We start from the raw sequence: 24,615 nt of genomic DNA, 5'->3' as shown, positions 1-24,615 counted from the left end.
AAATCCCCAAACTTTAAGGGCTTCAGAATACTTGGATGGTAATGGTGGCAGTATGGGAGGGTTATCTTTTCAATCTCAGTGTTGCTGTAATAGAACGAATGGATAAAAAACTATGGTGGAAGTTTGGGGTTGATTTGCATTGGTGATTGTGATAGCAGGTGAGGTGAGGTTTGCTGTAAAAATCACTCTGATTCCAGTTATCAGTAATGCTGTAGGTTGTTTTAGTTAAGTGGTCAATATTGTTTGCTTTAAATTTAATTATGTTCAACTTAAGGCAGCCAAAACATATATTAAAAATATGTAAATCAAAGTATCAGTTTAATTAAAATATATGAATAGTAATTGTCATACTACAGATTAATATTGTTTTGTGTTGTGCCAGTTGTTTTGAAAAGTCAGATGATAATTTTCAGAAGAAATGTGGGAACTGTATTTTATTAAGGATTTTCTGTGTTGTCTTCCATTTATGTTTCTTGGCATATTAGGAAAATGAACAGGCATTTAGGTTTTTGATTTTCCATTGGAAACAAAGTCATGATAAGCATTTTAAGATTTGAATGCAAATTCTGTATTTGTGGTGAAAATTTTCAAGGGTTGTGTCACAGTGAGTGATGCATGAGAAGGTGTTGATGTGGCAGGGCTCCTCTGTATGGCCTCAGTCACGCTGTGACCACCCTTCTGTGGGTGTGCTTGGCCATCCCAAGGAGCAGCTGACAATTCACAGGAGGCAAATGATGATGGGCATTGCTGGGTCCCTCATCTCTCCTAAATGCAGTTAAAGGTTGTACTACAAGTACTGATAGAATAAAAGGAAGTAATAGCACACTATTCCAATTGCCTTCAATACCCAAGCAAAGGCCTTAAAATTTCAAGGGCTAAAAATAATATTTCTTCACTTGCCCAAGTTAAGGTAGGAAACACAAGGTGAAGTTGCTTCTGTTGCTGTCACTCAATAGGCATCTCTTTTCACCTCTCAAGAAAAGAAAATAATTTTTATATGTGCACATTATAAAATTTATGTTATAATTATGCGTCTAGAATGCTGTGTTCATATTTAATCTCATTTAATTTCAGTGCAGGTTTTAATTAATTAATTGTTCAGATAAATGTTGCTTGCCATAGACCAAAATGCATCAGCTTAAGATGTCTTCTAGATGAAGTAAACTGATGCTATCACTTGGTCCTATGCTTGAATTTCCTTCCATATTTCATGAAGCTAGACATGCATGGAAAGTGTTTGTAACACCTCAGAAGGGTAGCAGAACAGAGTGCAGAAAATTTAGCTTTAAAATTCATCTACATCTAAATTTTTTCTATTATTTCAGTAGTAGTTGGCCATAAGCAGTTAGTGGTATCTCTAAAGCTCTTTATTTCTTGTCTTTCTGCTAGTAGGAGCAAGGGGGAGTTCTGCACTTCATATCACAGCATCATGCTGTGATGAATAACATCAATAACACCTATGATGATTGGTAAATGGTGTGACCCCAACCACAGGAACAATGATATGTTTTTATTTTAAACAAGAAATAAAATTAACCTTTGAAATTATTTTTGACAAATAAATATTGGCAGAAATGGGTAATTAGGTAATGTGTCACTAATTGTAAAGCCTTATGATGATATAATACAAAGCTACAATATAACAGTGACAGTTTTTAAAGCAGAGAGGGAAAGGGGTGTTGATTGGATATAAACTGATTAAGAAGCTGTCTTGGAATTGGTTGTTCTGGCCATCCTTGTTGCCCTATCACGAAAGGAAGAGAGTTCAGTAATGGTTTAACTACAATTAAATCCCTCCCCTTTCTTTGTGGAAACTCAACTGTAGGCATTTCAGCATTAGCCTAAACAATGGTTTTGAATATGTTAAGCCTCTAACAATTAGGGAGCAGTTTGGGGCATTGAATAATGTGGAATGATGCAATTGAACCTGACAGCTTCAACAGTCAGCCTACTCATGGGACCCAAAAGTTGTTCACACTTGGTTTCATCTCTCATCACACGCTGAGTATTAAAACCTTACTGGTGTGGAGCTGAGACAGAAATGAGGCCTGTTATCAGAAAATATTTCATAGCATAAAACTTGAAAGAAATGAGGGAAAAGGCATCTTCAAAGAGTCTCAAAGTTTTGAGACTCAATCTGATTGCATACAGCTAAGTATTGTCTCATCTTTCTTGCCTTTGATTTTTTTTGCTGAAAGAACATGTAACTTTTGATTGAAGAGACTGCTTTCCCTGGAAATTTCATATAGTAGTAAATGTTCAGATATGAATGCTCTGGAAACTTTATAGTCATATTGTTAAATACTATCCTGAAGTCATGCAAACAAATATAAAACTATTCTAAATATTGTACTATGTAGTTAACTTGCAAGTCTTATTCTTTAATTAGAAGAATATGCTTGTACTTGCTCTCTTGCTGTAGAGGAAGTGTTTTTAAACATCAGTCAAATATCAATCATTTCTTACTGCACATGGATATTCTCTGAATTACAATGCATCGTCCTTCTGTGCTGCTCTGCTGCTTATGGCTTTACAGATTTATTGAACATGCCATAAAGGAAAGCAGTGTGTTGTATACCTCTAGATGGGCTTAAATCCTTCTGCTAAAATATTTTCAGGGAAACTTGCTGCATTTTCAAAATAAATACTTAGTAGTCTTGGGTTTTTATTAGTTCATACATTTTGATCATGTATTGTGTTGAGTGTTTACATAGAAACAGTTGAAATAAAGACTAATACAGCCTTAAAAGTTCTGCATTTTAGAACATGTGTCAGTCCTGTGACCTTAATATGTATTGACAGGATGATTGCGCATTTTTAATAAATGCTTGCTACAGCTTGTTTCGACTGTGAGTGAAACATGAAGCTCCTATTTCACCTTTAAATGGTGTAGTACTCCTCCACCATCTCTACTTCCTTGTCAGAGGAAGTCGTCACATATATAAGAAAGCTTCACAAATCATTATTCTTGTCATTTTACGTTGCCATTTTTAAAAAGTGTTTTCAAAGGTTTTTTTATTTGCCTTTAACTTACTTGAACAATTTTATTGTGTCTTTTTGCTTGAAGAGTTGTATAGGATGCAGGATGGCATTGGAACTTGTATAAAGACACCTTTACTATTATTTTAAAATGGAAACAGGGCTAACATTTAGGGTGAAACCACTGCTTGTGAAAAAAACTCAAGTTCTTAGATATTGTTTCAATCCTGCTAAGTCTTTTGATCTGTTATATCAACCCACTTAGCAAACGTTTAGTTCCTTTGATGCCTTCTGTTTTGTGGTGTGATAGTTAACTCAACAAACTTCAGCAACTCCCTTCAAAGATACTTAGGTACTCTCAGAAAGTTCTTAAAGCTATTTGTGCATGTTTTGGTCAAATAAACTTGTATTCCCCTTGCTGATTATAGCTACATTGCCATGATAAATTAATATGTTGCTGCTATTGCACAGTTTTAAGCAGTGAAGTATGTGGACTGATCTAAGTATAGAAGCTTCTGTGTAAAATGTGAGCTGTACATACACTTACTGGAATTAAACTAAATATTTTAGGGAAATATGCTAAAACTAAACAGAAATAAGACCTGGTGTTTGGAGCTTAAAACCTGCCTCCACCCTACCCCCAAAACTATGAGTAGAACTCATCATATAAACTTCTATTTTCCTAGTCTGGCCTTATAGATATGGTTGAATGGTAGTAGTGGTTGAATCTCTTAATGCTCCAATCTGTAAGGTTTTATCAGTGAGAGGATTTGACTGAAGTTTCTTTGGTTTTGAGGGGAAAGCAGCTGAAGGTTGCTAGGAACAGCAATAGTTAAGTTGGAACTGCCCTATGGGCATTTTTTTAAGGAAAATAGCAGGAGCTGTGCAGTACTGCTGCCTTCATCAGTGTCACAGTACTAATATGTATTGTATTTCTGGAAGCTGTTGTACCTGGGTAGGTGGAAATGCCTGCATTATTTTTAAGACTTAGAAATAATCCAGATAAATTCTATCAAGGATGCAATTCTTTAAAAAAATCACCAACAAACACCAGAAGTAACAGCCAGATTTGAAGCGACACTGTGGTTCCATGTCTAGAAATCTTGCACATACCTCTAAACTGAAGTGAATGAACCCCTGATCATTGTAAGCAATTACTTGTGGCTTTTTCTAACTTTGTGACAGTAGAAGAATGTAAATATCAGGCACAATTTCTCACCAGTATATCGTAAATAAAGCATCATTGAAAACAGTTGTGTGAATTCATAAAAGTCCATTCATCAAGTTTAATATGTTGGCAGAAAGCCAAAAGTTAATGGTAGTGTGTGATTCTTTCCAGAGACGTAGTTTATACTCTGTAATATTTTGCTGTAATAACCAGTATGTTTCCCTTGTCTCTTGTGTGCAGTTATGCATGTCAAAATGTCCCACAAATTGAGTTCCTTACTGTTCACCTTTTTTCATTTTTCAAAAAAATTTTCATTTTTAAAGGTTGTTTACATTTTCTTAGAAGATTAATTCTAAAACCAGTGATCACACAGGTTCGTGTATCTTTGATTGCACCCCCTTACCCCTCCCCCTCCCCCACAATCTTTTCTTTGTTCTGAAATAATTTTTTTATCAGGTAGGAAAATGCCTTTAAAATAAGTAGCCGTGCTTTTATTTCTTTGACTGCCTGTCTCTGCAACTTAGCATTTGACACAAATCATTTTTTCTTCGAAAGGGAAAAAGCATAAGCAGCCAAGGAAGAAGGTATTTTTATTACGTTGGATTATGCAAGATTTTGGCCAGCCTCCTTAGCTTCATCTGTTTAAGGGTTCATTTTCGCTTGTTTGGCACAAGTCCCAGCAGAGACCTTCAGAATTGTGGTTAGCAACATGAATGAACACAAACTTTGGGAGCTCTTCAATAAGTAGAGCTGGCCAACTGCCAAAAATACAGTTCCTTATATGGGGTCAGGGCAAAGCTGTGGTTCCCAGAGCCCCCTATTGTATAGAAAACATACTTGTAATGGCTGTTTGCGTTCTTTAAAATAAAAACAAAACAAAACAAAAAAACACCAGGCTTCCAAGTCTATCAAAATAGGAAGTAACAAAATACTGTGCACGTTTTACTAATGACGGAGTCGAGCAAAGGAAATATGGCTCTGTGTAGTTAAACTATAGAGCTGAAAGTTGGACCTTTTGACCTCCACAGCCGGCTTGTGATGTAAGGAACCCAAGCATTTGTGAGACATCTGTTGTCTACCTGCCCTTATTTTGTAAATGGTTTAATAAGATTAAATAATTAGTAGGATAACCACATGGTCGCCATGCTACTAAGTCCTAGTGTTGAGCGCATACTTCAGGATCGCAAGGAAGTCTGCCCCTCCTGCAAACTGTGGTTGTTTTAAAATGCACTTTAGGTATTTTTAATATTTGCTACAGGACTTTGTTATTAGAAGGGCTTTCTTCAATTAGAAGATCTTGCCATCCACAAATATGACACACTTTAAAACCTGGTCTATTTTTTGAAGCACTGCAATTCTATTTCTATAATCATAAATGAAAGACATTTCTTTCTTTAAAATACATTGTTTTAAAAAAGCACTCAACTTACAAGAATAATAAATGTGCATTAAGAAGGCTTCTTTAAAGTACATTTGGCATTACTCCCCATTACAAAAAGGATTCAAGTTTTAATTGGTTTCTTGCAGGCAAACACCCTACCTGGATCTTCTCTCAGTCTGCCTCCATCCCACATGTATGGCAATAGGCTGAATCCAAATTCAGCCATGGCAGCACTTATAGCTCAGTCTGAAAACAGCCAAGCAGGTAAGCTTCCTTTGCCGGTGCAAATGTGCAGCTTCACACAACTCCTTGCTTATAAAAAGGTTGTTAAGTTGTATTTTTGATTTCTGCTCAACTTCTGGTTATTAAATGTCTGTAAAAAGTTGTTCTGTGTTGGAAGTAAATTCTCAGTTGTTCTATGGAACAGCGCAGGTTTTCTTCCCCCTTTTTTTCCCCTCGGTGTGTGAAATGTAAATGTTTAAGCAGAGCCATCAGCAGGCAGGAATGCACCAGTGTCTCTTGTGACTCCTGTGATTGATGCGCTCAGTTCCCAGCTCTTTGCAGCCGGAGTGACACAGCTCTGGGTTTTGTCGTGAATAGTTGAAACCTTTATTTGCATAATTCATGAAATTGCATTACATACAAGTTCGTGTGAAAGAGATCCCGTTAGAGAACTTGTGCAGCATTTAATAATCTTGTGAATATTTACCGATTGGCATTTGGTACCGCGGGCTCTCCGCTGCGGTTTTAATGAGCCGCTGGCTTTGCTTTGTTTCATTCCCTCCGTAAGGATTTGTTGACATGTCGTAGTAGTCATGCCTGTTTGGGGGAAGGGAATGAGTTTAGCAGTTTACCAAGAATGGATCAGTCATGTCTTTGCCCTCCAAGGGGTCGGAGGTCGCTTGACTCAGAATAGGGGGAGGGCAACCTTGAAGGGGGCAGATAGGGTTATTTTATTGAGAGGCCATAGGGAAAATAACCCTTTTGAGTCCTTCCAAGCAAAACGTTTTCGTATATTTAATGAGGCCTTTTTTGTTTGTTTTACTACCTTTTTAGCAAGGGGCTTTCCTATGCTTTGCTTATAAATAGGAATTAGTGAATTATACGCTTTCATAAAGTTTTCAGTAAATTTGCAGAATAATGTGTGCTTGTTAGATGGCAGCATTAAGTTTAATACGTTATATATTTTATGAGTTGTTTTGGGATGCAAAGTGTTAAAAAAATACAGAGCATCAGGATTTGCTGTGATAAGCATACAGATTAGCTGTCCACAGCTGTGATTCATTACTTTCACCGTACAAATTAAAAGTGGCTGAGGGGAGGGTACTGCAAATGCAAACCACGCTTCTGTGCTGTAAAACTGAAAGGAATGAAAGAAGTGAACATAATCCATGGCCTGGTACAGCCTCAGAAATGTGTAAGGACAACACCTTACATGCTACAGTTCAGCAATCTTAAACTAGTTACTTATTCACTCTTCAACAGTAACTACAGATAGAAGTTGAGATTGAAGGTATTTTTAAAATATCTACATCAAATATTAAAGCTCTTATCTAAGAAAAGGCGATTTATCAGCTGTGAAATATTTACACTGCAGATCAAGATCTCGGAGATAACAGCCGAAGCCTTGTTGGCAGAGCAGGATCACCCAGAGGAAGTCTCTCACCACGGTAAGCGTTATTTACATTGGAGAGTGCAGGCAGAGGAAATGTTTTAAGATTTGCAAACTTCACTGTCTTTTTATCAGCAATACCAAAGTGTTTTAAAAGCCCATCTATATAAAAGTATAAACACACATGTATAAATACATGTATTTTTATATCAGTATATCCATCTAAAAAAATCCCTAATACATCCAGAGAGCTAAAATTGTGCTAAAATTTACTTTTGTATCAACTGAAATTATGTTTACAAATTAAGGTTAGTAGGTAAGTTAGTTTACTCCCTTACTTAAGAAATGGAGTCCTGCTTTAGAAGGATTTATCTATCATTTAATCCATATGTACTGCTTTTCCTCATATTTGTTACCGCAATCCTAGTTTAGTAATATTTGCAAAAATCCGAAAATCCCTTATACTTAATAGTGATCACAAGAATAAGATGGTGTGGAACATTAAATTAAATTAAACAGTAAAAATTCCAAGCAATATTTTCTTCCTTTTCCCTCACAACTTCAAAATTTGTAGCAATTCTCTGTAGAAAAAAGTATTTTTTTTGTTCTGCTGCAATTCACATTTGATAGAAACCTTTGAGATAAGAATTCTGCTGAAACTGAATCATGTTATTTTGTTTTAAAATATTTGGTGTTAGCATTTCAATATTGTGTTTTAAATATTTCAGTAATATTTTCTGTATATTTTAAGCAAATCTTTGTTTTAGGGGGCTTTATCTTCCATTCTAACTCATCCAATGCGAGTTAGATTTTATGGCATTATTAGTGTGTTTTTACTTAGGGACTAACAATGAAAAAGATTTATCTGAAAAAAAGATCTATGCTTAAAAACATTTTAGGATAGCTAAAAAATGCTAGTTACACAGAAATAGCATTATAATAATGAATTTTATTGCTATAGCATGTGTTTATTATGGTAATTTATAACAAATATCTCCAAATTAGATAATTTAATGTACATGCCTGGTGTTGTTGATCTTGTATTATATTCCTTAATTAATCAAAGGACATCTTGCTGGATGGGATGAGATTATCCATTATAATACTTAGGTGTTATTACCTAGTCATGAACTTGTTTTTAAGTTTTCCAGTATGTGTTGCTTCTAAAATAATAAATAGAGAATTTACAAATTAGTTTAGATGGTATTCTTGGCATTAATATGTATACTTACATTAGCATATAAATTGACCTATACAGACAAGGAATTTCAGAGAATTTTGCAAAGGGAAATGCTCAACAATTAGGAAATTCCAGAAGTTTTGATTTTCTTTTAAATAGTCCTCTTATGCATACATGTTGTGGCAATTACAAGTTTTAATGTCTTCTTAATTAATCTGCAAAGACCAGGTCTTTGCATGATTTGTGTCGGACGTAGCTGTGTTTAGTCTGTCTTTTGGTTGAATATTTGGGAAGATAAACTTCTTAAATATGATGTTTCTACAGAATGTGTATATTCAGGTTATATACAGTCCAGTACTTGCAGCATGGTAAAATACCAACTGGTTTTGATGGGGATGCTAAAGGAGAGCTGGATGATACAAAGGCCACCTCAGTCCACAATTGAAAAGCTTCCTGCAGTGTATGGAAGCTGTAGCACTTTGCAAAGAGGAGAGAGATTTTGCTTGGCAGGGTTGTTCAAAAACAAGCCAAGAAGGGGGGGAAGTGGGGGTGGTGTTGCAGAAAGCAAGGGGGAGAAATTGGTGCTGTAGTAACAGAACTGAAAGGTGGAAAAACTTAGTCTGAAATACCTAGCATGGAAAAAATTTAGAAAACCTACTCATTCAGTTAAGTTCAGTAGTCAGCGAATTTCAGCCCTGGTTTGGGCGACAAAAAAGGTTATACATATGTCAAGGTTTCTAAAATGTGTAGGTAACACCCCACCGTCCCCACTTCAGTAAATAAGCAACTCTGGTTACTTAAAATACGGTTTATAGTTAATAAAAAGCTAACTTCAAAAAATCTGCTATCTGGAAACTTTGCAACTCCGAATGTTACCTGCTCTATCTATTAAAATTATTTAGCTGCAGGTTCTGACTCTGTTCCCTTTGAAGCTTATGAGATACATAAATAACACAGTTCTCCGAAAGAACCATGTGATTTTCAGCGAGTTGCTTAAAATAAAAACACTTGCAGAACATTTGTTTGCTGTTGATGACGCAGCTGATTGCAGCTCTTTGGCGAAGACATATGTGACTCATGAGCTTGTTTGGTCATTTCCAATTCATATTGTTATATCTTTGTACCCCAATATAACCACAGCGTTTGATGTTTAAGCTGTCGTATTTTAACTTTTAATATATATATGAGAAATATAAATATACCTGGTATATGTGAACTGTTTCCGTTTTGCAAAGGAATTGCTGCTTTTCCCAAGGTAGCACTTAAACTTTTTTTACCCCATACTTAACCTTAGATTTAAAAATGTGCTATGTAATACCTGCAGTGAAATCTGTATGTATGCTTATAGCTAAATGCAGTATTGCTTCTAATTAGTGCTCTATAGTATGAGTAACTATACCAAACTTAATCAAAAAGCAGTTGTGAAAGCAGGCAAGCTGTGAAACAGGGTTCTCATCTCCGTGGCAGGATTGGACCAGTCCAGACAGCACATGTATAATCCTCTTGGAAACTCTGATCAAATATTGTTTAGAATAATGATTCAACCCTAGCATGCAGGAACCATATCCTGTCTAAAGGATGAGCTAGGGGTTCAGCTGGAAGAGGACAGATTGAATAATGTTGCAATACACAGAAATCTAGATTTTATTTTTTTTATCCTTCTCTGCACAGGCTTCCAGTGAAGGATTGCAGAGGTTATACCATCATGTACTGCTTGGTTTCTGCCTTTTCAAAATTGATAGGAAGCAGTCCAAAGCCCAACAAGAATTTCATTGGTGATTTATAATTCAGGAGGGAAATCTGTTAGGGTAGTATTATGTGCTGCTCAGGAACATGCAGACAGAGAAGTTTCTGGGGGAGTTGTTCAGTGGTTTTGTGTATTTTCTGGTTTTGGTTTTGTTTTGTTTTTCTTTAAAGCAGGTTGTTTGTGTGAAGTGTAAGTGTAATACCTCTGTGTAGAATGTTTCTGCATAAACTTTCCTTCTTACTGCTTCAGCACATCGTGTAAACAGTTTTAAGACTGCTTTTGCTGTCTCTGTGCTGAACTGTTACATGCTGTTGAGTTGTCATCTCTTGTCAAAAAACACTACCTTGGTTACCCATTCATCAGAGCTTTTTGTTTTAACAACTGCTTTCCTTTCTTCCTGTATGCAAAAGAACTATTTATAAATACTTAACAGAGCTCTTAAGTCACCTACTTAAAACCTTTTATCGTAAAAATCACTTTGCTCTGGTGCCTACAAAATGCTCTACAGTCATTAGGTAGCTAATGTGCTGTGACCACTGCTTACTACGCTAATCATAATTAACACACTGATTTCCTGAGCTCTCTGTGTTGTCCTGTACTGGCACTGTGGTGGTCTTGTTGGTAAGTTTGCACTATGGGTGGAAGAGTACGGCTGTGATCCCATGGTGTCACCAGTTGCTTACAGTCATAACTAATGGCTGAGAATATGAGCTCACTGGAGTTGATTAACACACACACACACCCCAACCCCCCCCACCCCAAAACAACCAACAAGAAAACCAAGAACCAGCTTTTAGTGGGCTTTGGTGTTGGTCCTGCAGGAGGAATGGAACCATGCATACATGAGAGCAGAAACCTGAGTCAGAAATACAGGGAGCATCTGGCTTTGCTCACAAGTTAAATTGTGCCACATCCAATGCAAAAGAAGCCTTCTCCTAGGGCCTCAGAGAGGTACCCAGCTTTCTCAGTGGCTGTGTGCTGAATATTTAATTTTCTCCTGGATGAGAAAAGACATGTGGCGAGGGGATTATTCTTTGAACTGTGTGTGATCATGAGTAAAAAAGGAGGTATATTAAGTGTTCACAATACAGGCAGAGGATAAGTTACTTCTAACTTGCATTGCATCCCTTGTGAAATAATATTTTCATGTAGTCCTTCAAAAATCCAGATTTACATGAGTGTTTTTAGAACGAGTTAGTCTTTAGAAATATGGCCTTTCTATTTGATGATTTTAATAAATTTGTTTTATTTTTCCCTGTTTTCTCATGGAAAGGTTTGAAGTTTGGTGCAGGTTGGTTTTTTGCCCCCAGAGTCAGTGCCCTGTGTATCCATATTATAATGGTTTCCTGCTGTAGAAGTGTGTGTTGTATAATTTAATCCAATGCTGTTTGTCATTTACTGTCTTGTTAGCCTGTATGCAGGAAGAGGTTATGTGCTTTCTCAGTATAAATTCTCACACTGTAATAATACGTCTTTTACTGAAGACCTGGCAGTGAGAACCAGGAGTTCTTGGTGATTTCGATGAAGTAACTTAGTCTTGGAAGCATAAGATATGAAGGTGCTAAGAGCTGATATAAGATAAGAAATTTCAACAGCCTTTTTCTATTTCCTTTCATCCTTTTCTTTAAACAATAAATTGCAATATTTTCAACAGATCCCCTGTGAGCAGCTTGCAGATTCGCTATGATCAATCAGGGAATGGTTGTGGGGAAAATTTGCCCCCAGTAGCAGCCAGCATAGAACAGCTTCTCGAGAGGCAGTGGAGTGAAGGACAACAGTTTTTATTAGAGCAAGGCACCCCCAGCGACAGTAAGTACTCACAATCTGTTTATTATGACTCTTGCCAACTGTTACTCAGAACTGGTACTCTGTGCTTGCCCAAGAATTTTAATAGAATTTATTTTCTGCTGTGAATTGAAATATAGCTATGGTGGTGTACAATCCTAGCATAGTTCTTAGTGCAGCACATAGCATCAGTAGATTACAAAAGACTTCTGTATAATCATCCACATTTTTATCGATGGGGAAATTGTATCATCCAAGAGCAAGTAACTTGCAGGTCAAGTTGCAGAGTTTGGAAAAGAGTTCTGAACTCTTAGATCCACTACTGTAAATATTGTAGTAAGTTCCCCATTTTTCTTTATATTGTGTGATATAAATTGGCGTAATAATTTTTTACTGTTCTATTTTTTATTTTTAAATTTCACTTTTCTACTTCTGTTGCTGTTTGAAAAGAAAACATTTACAAATATAATGCAGGTGTCCTACTGGGATTTTATGTCTTTATTATGTTCTGACTTTCTTGCGAGTTCCTAAAGCAAGCAAATTATTATTTTCTCAAGTTATGTTTAATAGAGTGGTATATTCCAAAAATGAATATGTTAAAAGCATAAGTGCTCAGTAGATCATGTGGATCTTCATATTCAGCAATGTATCAGTATCAAAGACAATTACTGATTATGTTAAAAAAATTATTTTATTCCAGGTTATGGTTTGTGTTATATTTTATTGAACACATTATTCTTCTTATTGGTAAAGAGGTATCTAGTTAGTATTTTTATGAATGGTATCCTGACAAAAATGCTAATTGTGAGGAAATTCATGCAGGGATAATCCTTTAAACATGATAGCTGGAGGACAGGTTTAGCTAAGTCTTATTGCATCTCATTTGAGCTCACTGAGGGTTCCTTTGTATGTACTTGAAGAGGAGGGATAAAAGCTAAATCCTTGGGAAATGACCAGATGTGCCTATACCAGTAGACTTATGTCTGTAGTAGCTCCAGAGGTCATGTTAAACAAATACAATTTAGAATTTAAAGAAAAAAAAAAAAGAAAGCAAAAAAGAAAGAAAAAAAAAAAAAAGGAGGCTATTCCTGTGGCTTTACAGTCACATTCTAGTACTGGTTGGGAAATCTAAGTTCTGAAACCAAATGGGAGTTTGAGTAAACTGTGCTTGGTAAAAATCAGGTCAGTCGAGAAGGTGATGCCCTCGTTATGGAAACGCGGGGGGTAAGTGCGGTGCTCACAGAGTGCTCCCTGCTGGGGGATTCCGAGATCGCCGCTCGCAGCTCCCGCCAAGGTGCGCTGGGACAACTTCACGTTAGAGGACTTCTGGTTTTTTCATTGGTTCTATACATTTATGATGCACTGTAGAAATCATTAAATCAGAAAAACTCCCTTTTCATAAACTGGGTTGTTTTTATATAAATGTTGTTGGTTGCCTGACAAGAATATGCTGTTAGTTGAGCATATTCTTGTCAAACTTCCCAGTTTTATAAGGTTTGCAATTCCTAGTACGGCAGCTGAACTGGATTTATCCCAACTGTGCAACTAAAATACTTCTACTTTCATATTCTGATTTGGGGCTAAGTTATCAAGGACTACTGTTCAATTAAAATGTATGCTGGCCCTAATGGTGCCACTCTATCAGTATTTAAGCCAGGCTGTAGAGGTATTCCAAAATTACGATCACAACATGCTGTGAACCTTTTTCTGCAATTTAAATTACTCAAAATTAATCTTAAATCTTTCCACTAAAATTCAGACTTCTGTAATAATTTTATATTTTTGCATATATGCTAGTCTTAATGTAATGCAGAATTTAAAACTGAATGAAGGTGTTGTTTGTTCATTGAACGTGGCTGTGCAATATCATGTGTGCATTTTTGTCTTAGTTTTAGGAATGCTTAAATCATTACACCAACTTCAAGTTGAAAATAGGCGGTTGGAAGAACAGATAAAGAATCTGACCGCAAAGAAGGAGCGACTGCAGCTTCTCAATGCACAGCTTTCGGTGCCCTTTCCAACAATAACTTCAAATCCCAGCCCTTCTCATCAAGCACATGCCTTTCCAGTACAAGCACGTAAGTAGAGGGGATTATTAAAGTGTCAGAGTAATTTGAACATGTATTTATATGAAATATCTATTTCATCCACACATGCCATTGATGGGAGATGAATATAAATGTAGGATGAATATAGACCAAGCATTTGCTGATGTGTTAAATGTTTAACATCAATTGCTTTATTTTTCTGAACCATTACTACTTGTTTCAGTGAAGTTTCTGTTTTACTTCAGTTTGGAGCACATCTGTTTGAATCTATTCATTCACCAATTATTCAGTTAATATTTTACAATTCAGCAATTATTTTAAAGTTGACTTTACATTTTCTATGTTTAGCTTTGTCATAATTCTTAAATAATTGTTCTGAACCTTTTTTACATGTTACAGAAATTTAACCACTATGTGTTTTTTTAAATAATTACTTTAGCACCTAGCACAGATTCCTTGAACAGCAGTAAAAGCCCTCATCTGGGAAACAGTTTTTTACCGGACAATTCTCTTCCTGTATTAAATCAGGTAATTTTTATTTCTTCTAAACTGAGCTTGTTACGAGTTAACTCATCCCAGTCCTTGGATTGTGGTGTTAGGTGAAATTTTATGCAGCTGAGGGGGCTTTGTTGTTTGTTTTGACACCAGGAGATAACCTCCAGCGGACAAAGCACCAGCAGTTCATCAGCGCTTTCCACTCCACCACCTGCTGGGCAGAGTCCGGCCCAGCAAGGCTCGGGAGTCCCCGGAGTTCAGCAGGTCAATGGTGTGACAGTGGGGGCACTGGCTAGTGGTATGCAGACTGTAACCTCCACCATTCCTGCAGTGCCGGCTGTGGGTGGAATAATTGGAGCACTGCCAGCCAGCCAGCTGGCAATCAATGGAATTGTAGGGGCTTTAAATGGGGTAATTCAGACCCCAGCAACAATATCACAGAACCCTTCTCTCACTCATGCAACCGTGCCACCCAATGCAACACATCCTCTGCCAACCACGCTAAATAACAGGTAAGAATTCGCTGATTTTTCCTCATAGTGCCTGCTGTTCTTCAGGTTAGCTGAGTTTTTGTCTTACTCTAAATATATTGTTTATTCCTTTGCCTATAATTGTATAAGTAACTTCTGCTCTTGGCCTGTGAATGAAAGTGAGGAGGCATTTAATGGAAGCACATATAGTCAAGTTAAAGAAAAGATGTTTTCTCTAGAGCTTTTGGGAATCCTAGTGAATTCCTGTTTTTTTAATCAAGTCACATTCCCAAACAAATGTAATTATGTAAATGTGCTTCGGCTCCTTTTTTTTTAGTTCAGAAAACAATATTCTTTGTCCTGCCAATTGTTCTCCCAGGATTAAAGGAGCACTGGAAAAGCTACCATTTGTTGCAGTAAGAAGGGGGGAGGGGGGAAAGAGAAGGGTATATGGTCATGTAATTCAAGATGTAATAGGCATAACTAACCAGAGCTGTAATACAGTTGCACGGTCTTCAGTTGCCTGCACTGACTCCGAACCAAACAAAATTAGTTTTTCAAGCAGTGTTCCTATGGATTTCTAACTGCATAAAAAGATTCACTTGTGAGTATTCCTAACAGCCCTTCACCAGAGCCAGGTACCCTCAGCATAAACTGCTGCTGCTTGAACTGCAAGGCAAATGGGTAACAAAAGAGGGCAGCTGCTTTCTATGAGGAGGAACGGACTTCTTGGTCTGGAAGTATTTTGGGATAGAGCAGATCCTGGGCCAACTCTTTCTCACTGTCCCCTTCCCCTCACCCCTTGTCCTGTCCTTCACTTAGAAAGGAGCACTACAGTTCTATGTAGAAAGAAGTGCCTGTAAATAGGGAGTGGATTACTTGTCTTTAAGTAGAGTTTATTTTTGGAGATTATGGTGGATTATCCATCAAAAAAAGACATATGTGATTGGAATGATGCAAGGGATCCTTTCCCTTCCTTTTCCAGTTTCTTTGCTTCCTGTTGGTTTGGCAGCTCCTGAATATTTGTGTACTGTATCATTGTGTGGTATTGCTTCAGTAGGCTCATAAAATCTGATACTTCCAAGTGTATCCTGTTCTTTGCTTGTGTCCTTCTGTTTTTCCTGAGGAGCCTGTATTTTTCATAGTTTATATCCTTTGTGAACATGAGGTTTCATAGGATAAACAAAAGTCATTTTGTTCATGAAAAGTTTCCGTCTTTCTTGAGCATCAGAGATTTGTGAAAAACACAAAAATTTTGCATTCTCTCCCCAAAAGGGTGAGAAAGAGTGAGAAATACTAGACAAGATCAATCATATTAACCAGTTGCATGCTGCTTTCCACTTTCAGGTACTGCCAGAATATATCAGTTATGCTAAATACTAGTCATGCCACTGTTTTCTCAAATAATTTTGTTTATACACCGATTATTTGCTTCTCTTTGTATTGCAGAAGTTCTGTTTCTTTTTTAATATCCATTTTAAGTGCTGTAACTCTTCATTGTGTAGCCTAGTACTAGAATGTTCCAATTCATGCAAAATACTGCAGCCAGCATCCTGTTCTTAAGCTCTCATTCTAACCTTTAGTAGAGCCTGAAATACTCCCAATGACTCCCTGTTTTCTCCTACTACAACAAGCTTATGCTGAACAACTCTGTCAGCACTTCCACTTCTCTGTTTCTATTATGGCATGATCTCTTTCTGCACTGCTCCCTCAATAATACAAATTTAAAATTAATGTTTATATTAAAATTTAAAAGTGCACTTTTCACACTATTCTCTGCTTTATTTGAGCTCATCCACATTATTTCCCAGGCCCTCTTCCTTTTAAGGTGTTTCACAATTACCCTCATTTTCTGTGACTTTTCAGTATTTCTGGTTGTATGCTTAGAAGGGAGAAGTTCAGTAACGTTAGTGCTAATATGATTCTGGTAATGACATGTGCATTCCTCATTCATGCTTGTCCCATTACAAATGTTGTAGTGAAATATATGAAAAAAGGTTCTGTTATGGGAACTAAGTTGCAGAGAGGCTCTGGGATGATTTTGAAGGAAGGAAAAAAAACCCACAGAAACATACTTTCCACGGTGGTAATTGTTGGTTCTGGAACTCTATGGGACACCTGCCAGGCTTGAGTTTGGTGCTGCTTCAGTGGTAACTGGTTGACTGTTTCTTTAATGTTAAATTTCCCAGGATACCCTTGCTCTTTGAACTGCCCTGGTGGGAAGGCTGAATGGTACCAAGCACAGGCAGGCTCAAAGGTTTGGTGCTGTGGTGATGTGAGCTCTCTGACCCCGGTTAGATTGTGTGCTGGGGTCAAGGTTGGAGGTGGTTTAAATCAGTATTGGCAGCATGCTGGAAAGCTACGTGAGAACTCAGCCCTGCTTTCTAACATCAGAACTTACTATTCTGTAATTTTAAAAGTCTTGCCAGATGTTCCTGGAAGTAGCTTGTTACAGTAACTTCCCAAGCTTCAGAATCTGTCCCAGCAGTTTAATGTGAAAAATGGGCGGTGTTCACCAATACACGAAGACTTCTTTATGCATATTGTCCTTATTCATATGAACTCTCAAACCTCACACAAGGAGGTGAGAAAACACTGATTTGCACACTGTTGTTGGAGAGAGTTTCAAGTTGTGGGTAAAAGAACCCACATTCTTTTGGCAGAGAAAAATACTTGATCCCTTTCTGGGGAAAAAGATGGCTTAGTACAGATTGCCAGTGGGAGATTAAGTGATTTGAAGAAAGAGATAGGATTGTTTCTTTACATTCTCGCAACCAGATAAGAGTGTAGGATGGAGAGTTTCAGACTGATCATGTACCTTTTAACGAGAAGCTAAAAAGGATTAAATTTACATTCCAAGCTGATCTGGTTTAGAGAAAGCTCTGAGGTGAAACCCAGTGAACTATCTCTTCTGGGTAGCTTGGGAGCTGCAGCATTTTGTCCTCTGCAGTTCGGTTTTGTCTCTAGACACTGAGATCTCAGCTGCTGACTGAGGGTATTTTCTTTCAAGTGCCAATGCAGAGCAAGAGAGGCAGGCAGAGCGATTAAAGAGAAGGGAGAACAACAGCAGCAAAAACAAGTGCAAAGGTAAAACATGATCTGGGAAAAAGAAAGAATGGGATAAAAGAATGAACAAAAACAGCAGAGAAGATTCATTCCAGTATAGAAGAATACAGAAAAAGTGAGGTAAAAAGAGAAGAAAGGAACAATGGTAATATTAGTCAGAATACTGTGGGAATTAGTGTGAAAGGCTTTACTTAAGTCCAGGTAGATGCATTCTCAGCCTTTCCCTCACCCACCAAACAAGTAATCTTGTCACAGGAGATGAGGTCAGTGAAGCAGGACCTGCCTTTCACAAGCCCGTGCTGGCTGGGCCTGATCCTGGTTGTCCTCCTCATGCTGTGTGATGGCACTCAAGAGGATCTGCTCCATGACCTTCCTTTGCATAGAGGTCAGACTGACAAGGCCTGATGCTGAGATCCTCCTTCCAGCCCTTCTTCTAGACAGGCGTCACATTTGCTTTCTTGTAGTCAGCTGGGATCTTGAGATCCCAGTCAGCCAGGGCTGCTGGAAAATGGTTGAAAATGTCTCTGTGCGCACTTCCATCAGCTCCCTCAACACCTTGGGCATATTCCATAAACTTCCCATTGACACAGGCTTCCCTTTCCCTGTAGGAAATCATTAGTGTGGCCCACCAGGTGTGTCCCATAGTGCTGAGACCATGCAGCAGGGTATGGGAGAATGTTTATATGTGGCTTGCCCTGTCCCAGCAGGAGAGAATGGTGATGCTTTGGGTATTTACATATTGGCTGGTTAATACAAAGTCAAATTACAGCAGAGTTGGGCTACAGTTTGCTGGCTGCTGTAAAAAAGCAAGGAGCTACACGATTGTAGCCTAATGGTGTGGATTTGTGACTGATTTAAGCGAATAATTCCTTATTACCTATCCCAACAAGCAATCCTGTCATCCTATACGCCCCTTCTTACTAGAACTGCATCACACAGAGACCTCATCTGCATTAATAGAGAATCTGTCAAGTGTCTTTTGTATTGGTTAAAGTTTCAGCTCAGTTCCCACAGGTTGCAGCTCACTGGGCAAGACCCACAGTCAAGCCCCTTGCAAGAGGATACAGAAGTGTACAGCTGAAAGGGAAAGACTTAATTTTTCAACAGCAGGATAAACCTGTCATGAAGCAACACCTTAATATTTTAATGGATGTTTAAAACTAGTAAAAACGAACACTGTACTAAAAGAGTAAATCTAGCTGTCTTCCTGGTCTTCTATTCCCAGCATACCCTTGTTCATGCTGTTGGTCTTGCAATAAACTGGTATAGCTGAAGAAACCCTTTATTTACAGCCTAGTTGTCAGCTGGATCTATTCCCTGCCCAGTTTCCTGAATATTTGCAGACAATTTTATGTAGGCATGAAAATAGAGACTGGGAGTGAAGTAACTGGCAAAAGCAGAGGCAGGTTCATTCCATCCCTTGGCCCCTTACAAGGCTGAAAGTGTTTGCTGAATTACAGACAAGGTATGGGCAATATCAGTGATTTGTGTTTGAATGACACAAAGGATAGTAATTAGAAGGAAACCAAGGCAAAGTAAATGCTTGGTAACTAGGTTTTAAAGTTTAGCACAAACTGTCTCGTAAAATAAAATCTGGCCTTTCTGTATAAAGTATTTGAAAAGTACTTTATAATTGGTAATTATCTGAGTTTCAAATAACATGCATGAAGTAAACATGTTACAGGCAAGATGTTGCTGTTGCTCAGCATAAATGAGACTTGGGGTGGTGTCAAATTGCAACTGGACAGTCAGACAATATTTCCAGTATGAAATCAAATGCTAAATAGGGTCTGTCTGTTTGTGTACGTATTTTCTTTAATGGAAAGCTGAAGTAAAAAGTTCCCATACTTCCATATAAACCACATTATTACCCTGTCAACCCTACAGTGCCTCGGGACTAGGATTGCTTTCTGACCAACAGAGACAACTATTACTCCATCAACAGCACCAGCAATTTCAGCAATTACTAAGTACCCAGCAACTCACATCAGTAAGTTTTTCAGTTAATTATGATTTATTCCTCTATTGTGTTCTAAGGCATGGATAGACTCCTCAGCTTAATATAAATAGTAGTAATGCATTTAACTTGATATTAAAGGCTTTGATAATATTTTAGTCTTTCAGTTGCTTCAGCCTTTTTGGATGATAGTCATGCAAAATATTAGGATATTACTGGGCTGTGTGTATGGTTAGAAGAATCATTCCCTAATGCCTTCAGTTCCATTTTGTCCTGTGTGGACATGGAGGCTTGTTTCTCTCAGCATCAACTGTGGGCAGCAGAGCTTGAGAGCATGTGTGGATTCTAACAGTATTGTGACCTTTCTTTGATTCCACTGGAACACTAGCTAAAGACATTTGGGTATCATCTCGTGAGCTGTCTTTGCTCTGCTTGCAGTGTTCATATAGGCCATCAGGTAACTGGTTTAATTATTTGTATTGTTAATTGTGTAGTTTCAGTACACAGTCTTCTCAGGTATGTTTGTTCTGACAGAGGCCTGATGAAGCCAGTAGGCTTAGCTGAACTTCTGCTGAGCTGCTGATTTCAGGGAGTCTGACAGGAACTTCCTTTCCCACAGTCTCATGGAACTTCATTAGTGTAACCTAAATTAGCTGAGATTAGTTTAAGGGTTGCACTAACTGAAGATCTGGATAAGCAGGAACACAGGGAGGAGCTATTTTTCAGCAACTAATTATTGATCTTTTTTTTCTTCCTCCTCCCTCTCCTCATATTGCTCAAGGAACAACATCAGGCCCTTTTGTATCAATTAGTACAGCAGCAACATCACCATCACCAACACCATCAGTCTGAAGTACAGCAATTGCAGATTACTGGAGGAGCACAGATACCCATAAACAACTTACTTTCAGGCACACAGGCCTCACCACTTAATGCAGCTGCTACCAACCCATTCCTTACAATTCATGGAGATAACGCAGCTCAGAAGGTGACAGTAAGTATACTTCTCACCTCACTTTCCATGCAATACCTCCAGGAGGTAACTAAAAGATGAGAAGCAGGTTACGTGCCTGTATTCACAAATCAAAGATGGTGGATTTTATGTCTTAAGCCTTTATTTTTCTTGAGCCTTGGGCTGCATTTAAATGAGGCTCAGAACTCTGTGAACTTCTAATCACAAACATGTCTGCTGCACACTGTTGCTTCCCTGGATCAGGACATCAGTCCAGTGACCCTTGCCTTCCTCTTGTAATGACAACTGCAGCCCTAGTCCTCCTCACCCTACTTGTTCCCCAGCATTGTGTCCACTGTTTTGAGGATCATTCCTTTTACCACCTTACTGGTGAGTTTGCCTTGGCCAAGCCTCAGGCCCTGTGGAGCTGTGGGGATTAGCTGATGGCTTGAGAGGTGAGGAGCCCATTGCTGGGAAGGCAGAATCTGTGTTAGGAGAATGGGCTGTGTGCATCTTGGTGCTGGCCTGGGAAAGTGAGGCTGTACATTGGGAGGCTGAGTGGCTCTTCTGCTTCATAGAGTAATTAAACATTTCCTAGACTATAGATAAAGAAACAAGACATATTTTTCTGGCAAAGATGTTCCATTTTCTTCAGTATTTGTCCATAATCTCCATCCTCAAGACAAGAATTCTTTCTTCAAGAAATCAGAGAACAGGCTTCATTCTTTAAGGGTGTTACAATTAAGATGAGAAGATAAAGGAAGGAGCATATGAAACTTGGAAAAACAAAGGATGAATAGAGCAGGAAGACAAAGTTTCAGCATTCCTTGGAGAAGACAGCAAGTGGTAGTGGTAGAGAAGGAAGAGAAGCTTCTCTGCAAGAGCAGGTGGGGAGAGTTTGGCCTAAATATGAGTCCCCTCTCTGCTCCCCACTCCCAAATCCTCCAGCTACTTTAGAAGCACTGTGGTGGAGGACTCGGGCTGGGTTTCTGTGGTACTTCCAGGCAGTACACACTTCCAGACGCAAACCACATAAGTGATGAATTTTCATGATTTTTCCTGGAAGCAGCTCCCTTCCATTCAAAACTGTGAGCACTTTTGTTCAGCTTTGTGCTTTGGGCAGTTGTGACGTTGTGGCTGCAAAGAGTCACTGTGCTCAGGCCCTGCTGTCAGGGGCACAGGGCTTGCCTCCAGGCCTTGCCTTCGTTCAGAAATGTTCACAGTTTGTTCAGAAAAACTGATCTTTTCTCATTTTCCAAAAATTAGTAGTGAATGGAATTGAGACCTTATATTTGGTGTACATCCAAGGAAAATATTGTGTGATCTTAGATTTTTTTTTTTAAATGGCCATTACTATGTCTGTACAGTGCACTGTATTTTTACAATTATGGCATTACAGTTTTTATGTTCAGTTAGCTGTAAATAATCCCAAGAAATCTCAGAATACCTTTTGAAAAAAGCCCTTACCAAAAATTTCTTTTGAAATTGATTTTATATTTTTTAAGGCTAGAATTGAGACAAATTGCATAGATTGTTGAACTGTTCTTAAAAAATTCTCTATTTGTCAGAGTTCTAAGGAGTTTTAATCTCACTTGCAGCTGAAACATGTTTTCAGGCATTTCTGAATGCTGAGTCAATGAGATGAGATTTTTGCTCAGTCCTGTTCAATACTTGCAGGGAATGTCTTTGTAGCAATATAAAGAAGAAAGAATTGTGATGGGGCAAATTGGAACTTGTATTTTTTCTGAGGGAGAACTGTACATTTCAACCCTCTCCAGTGGGCAAATATAGCAGAGGCCACCCTCTTTTTCTCTTGAAAAAGGTGTTTCTCTTGACCATCTTGCAGTTTTACAGTGACTCATGGCCAGGAACAGCCACTCCTGTTGGAATGAAAGCAGAAGGAGGGTTGGTGTTTTTCTAGTGCTGCCTGTCATGACCTTAGCACTAGTTGCTTCAATACAGGACTGCTCCTTTAATTATTCTTTCCTCTCCCCATTTTTATTCTACAGTACATGGTTGTTTTTTACAGTGCAGAAGTTACTATTTAGATGGCTCTAATGAATGTACCTCAACTGTTTTGTCATCTTTATGAATTGAATTTTACTTAGCTCTGTATGTTATAATCTGATTTTTAGAAGTATTTTCTCTTACACAGAGGCTCAATGATAAAACTGGACCAGTTGCGTCAGAGAAGAGTTGACATTTGAATGACACTTGAGCCCTGCACGTCCTGCTGTTATAGCACTTCATGTGGCTGCAAACCCCGGGTTCCCTTTCTGCAGATTGAAAAAGAGCAACAAGGAACTCTTACTGCACAGCAAGCAGTTAATAATTTTCATAAGGATATTTTTGGTAGGCTTTCATTTGCTTTCTTGTTGCACTAAAATGGATGTACTTTTTAATGTCTCAGACTGTGAAGTAGATAAAACTCTGCAAATCATAATTATTTTGTCAATATGATGGTACTAAGTACAAATTCAACCACAGAAGAACATACACTTGACTCTTCAATCCTAATTTCACAGATTTAAAGGCTATCAACCGTCTGCAGTGCTGCATTGCTTTGGTTTCAGAGCAGTAGTTTTAACAGCCCAACCCCAGCCCATCTGATCTGCTGCTGCAGTTGTAATAGATCCTTTTAGACTGAGCTTGTAACGGCAGCTGGCACTTGCTGTTTGTCGTTTCTTTTTTTACACACCTGTTTTGGAATCTGACTCATAAGGGAATTGTCTTCTGAACTTTTTATTCCTTTAAATTCCTATTGTTGTATAGTTGGAGTTTTTCTTGAATAAGAATTATGGTATGGAATCCAAAGTTTATTAATTTTGGTGTAGGTTTTAGAGTTCTGAGGTTTTTAAAGGAACCATTTTGGTTCCAGTGACAAAGTTTTCTTACCAGATGAGAAGGCCACACTGGAAGAAGTTTGTGTAGTGTTTGGCCTAAACCAAGTGCCTGTTGCTACCTCCATTTTGTTGAAATGGCTGCAAACAGCTGATCATGCACTAGACGTGTCCTTGTTAGCAGCAGGAATATTCTGTCTTGCACCAGCAGCCTTGTTCTGCCTTTCCTAGAGGTGTTTATACCACTGTAGAGAGCTCAGGCAGATTGTTACCTGGGTCACTTTTCACTAATAAATTACCAAAAAAGTGAGTTACCATTTCGCACTAGAATTTCCCAGTGGTTGAAACGGGTGAACTTGTGTTACACTTCCGGCAGTTGCTGATCTCGTGGCGAGTCTATGCAGGGTGGTGAAGGACAGTTTAAATGGGGGTAATGACCACTAATCAAGAGTTGAGGTGGGAATTATTAGCAGAAAAGACCCAGCTGTAATTAGACCTCCACTGTGTACTTATTTGGAAGAACATGTTAATTCTGCAATATGTTTCTTAGTTAAACATTGCACAGTTCTTACCTCATTTCTGTAAATAAAGTTTTGTGAATCTGTTTTGTATTGTGAAGAATTCATAAGAAAACACTGATATTTTGATTTGTAATATTTCTAATTAGTAGATTTAATTGAAAAAGTAAAAATAATTTATTTTTATATGTTCTGGGGAATTTTTTAAAAATGTCACAAATCACTTTTGTAGATACTTCACAAAAGTAAACCAGTGGTTTATTTTACTTACTTGCCCCACTGGTGGATATTCTGTAACAATTTGTACAAAAGGTAAGATGGAAATGTGCTGTTATTTTGACTAGATGTAAAATTCCAAGTGTATGAAAAGATGTACAGAGCTTTTGTTAATAAACTTTAATAATGTTTATCATTGTA

At 38.0% G+C, this 24,615-nt stretch overlaps 1 protein-coding gene across 6 annotated transcripts in view; it reads left to right on the top strand.

Annotated features, from left to right (window-relative positions):
* MLLT10 (MLLT10 histone lysine methyltransferase DOT1L cofactor) overlaps nt 1–24,615 on the top strand; it is a 126,049-nt gene extending 101,434 nt beyond the window's left edge. For 3 of the 6 annotated variants that reach the window (XM_058830336.1, XM_058830334.1, XM_058830338.1), the window contains 9 exons: nt 5,675–5,792; nt 7,126–7,198; nt 11,722–11,876; nt 13,742–13,930; nt 14,340–14,428; nt 14,549–14,907; nt 19,819–19,921; nt 20,670–20,882; nt 22,979–24,615. In XM_058830336.1, coding sequence (XP_058686319.1) covers nt 5,675–5,792; nt 7,126–7,198; nt 11,722–11,876; nt 13,742–13,930; nt 14,340–14,428; nt 14,549–14,907; nt 19,819–19,921; nt 20,670–20,882; nt 22,979–23,047 — 1,368 coding nt within the window. In that variant the 3' untranslated portion in view covers nt 23,048–24,615. The remainder of the gene's footprint in view (nt 1–5,674; nt 5,793–7,125; nt 7,199–11,721; nt 11,877–13,741; nt 13,931–14,339; nt 14,429–14,548; nt 14,908–19,818; nt 19,922–20,669; nt 20,883–22,978) is intronic. The other 3 variants (XM_058830335.1, XM_058830337.1, XM_058830339.1) reach the window with 3 other exon arrangements.

The sequence above is a fragment of the Poecile atricapillus genome, chromosome 2 (genome assembly GCF_030490865.1).
Source record: "Poecile atricapillus isolate bPoeAtr1 chromosome 2, bPoeAtr1.hap1, whole genome shotgun sequence".
In the NCBI taxonomy this organism is placed as follows: domain Eukaryota; kingdom Metazoa; phylum Chordata; class Aves; order Passeriformes; family Paridae; genus Poecile; species Poecile atricapillus.
Note: the sequence above shows the minus strand (reverse complement) of the source record. Positions and strands in the feature narration are given on the sequence as shown.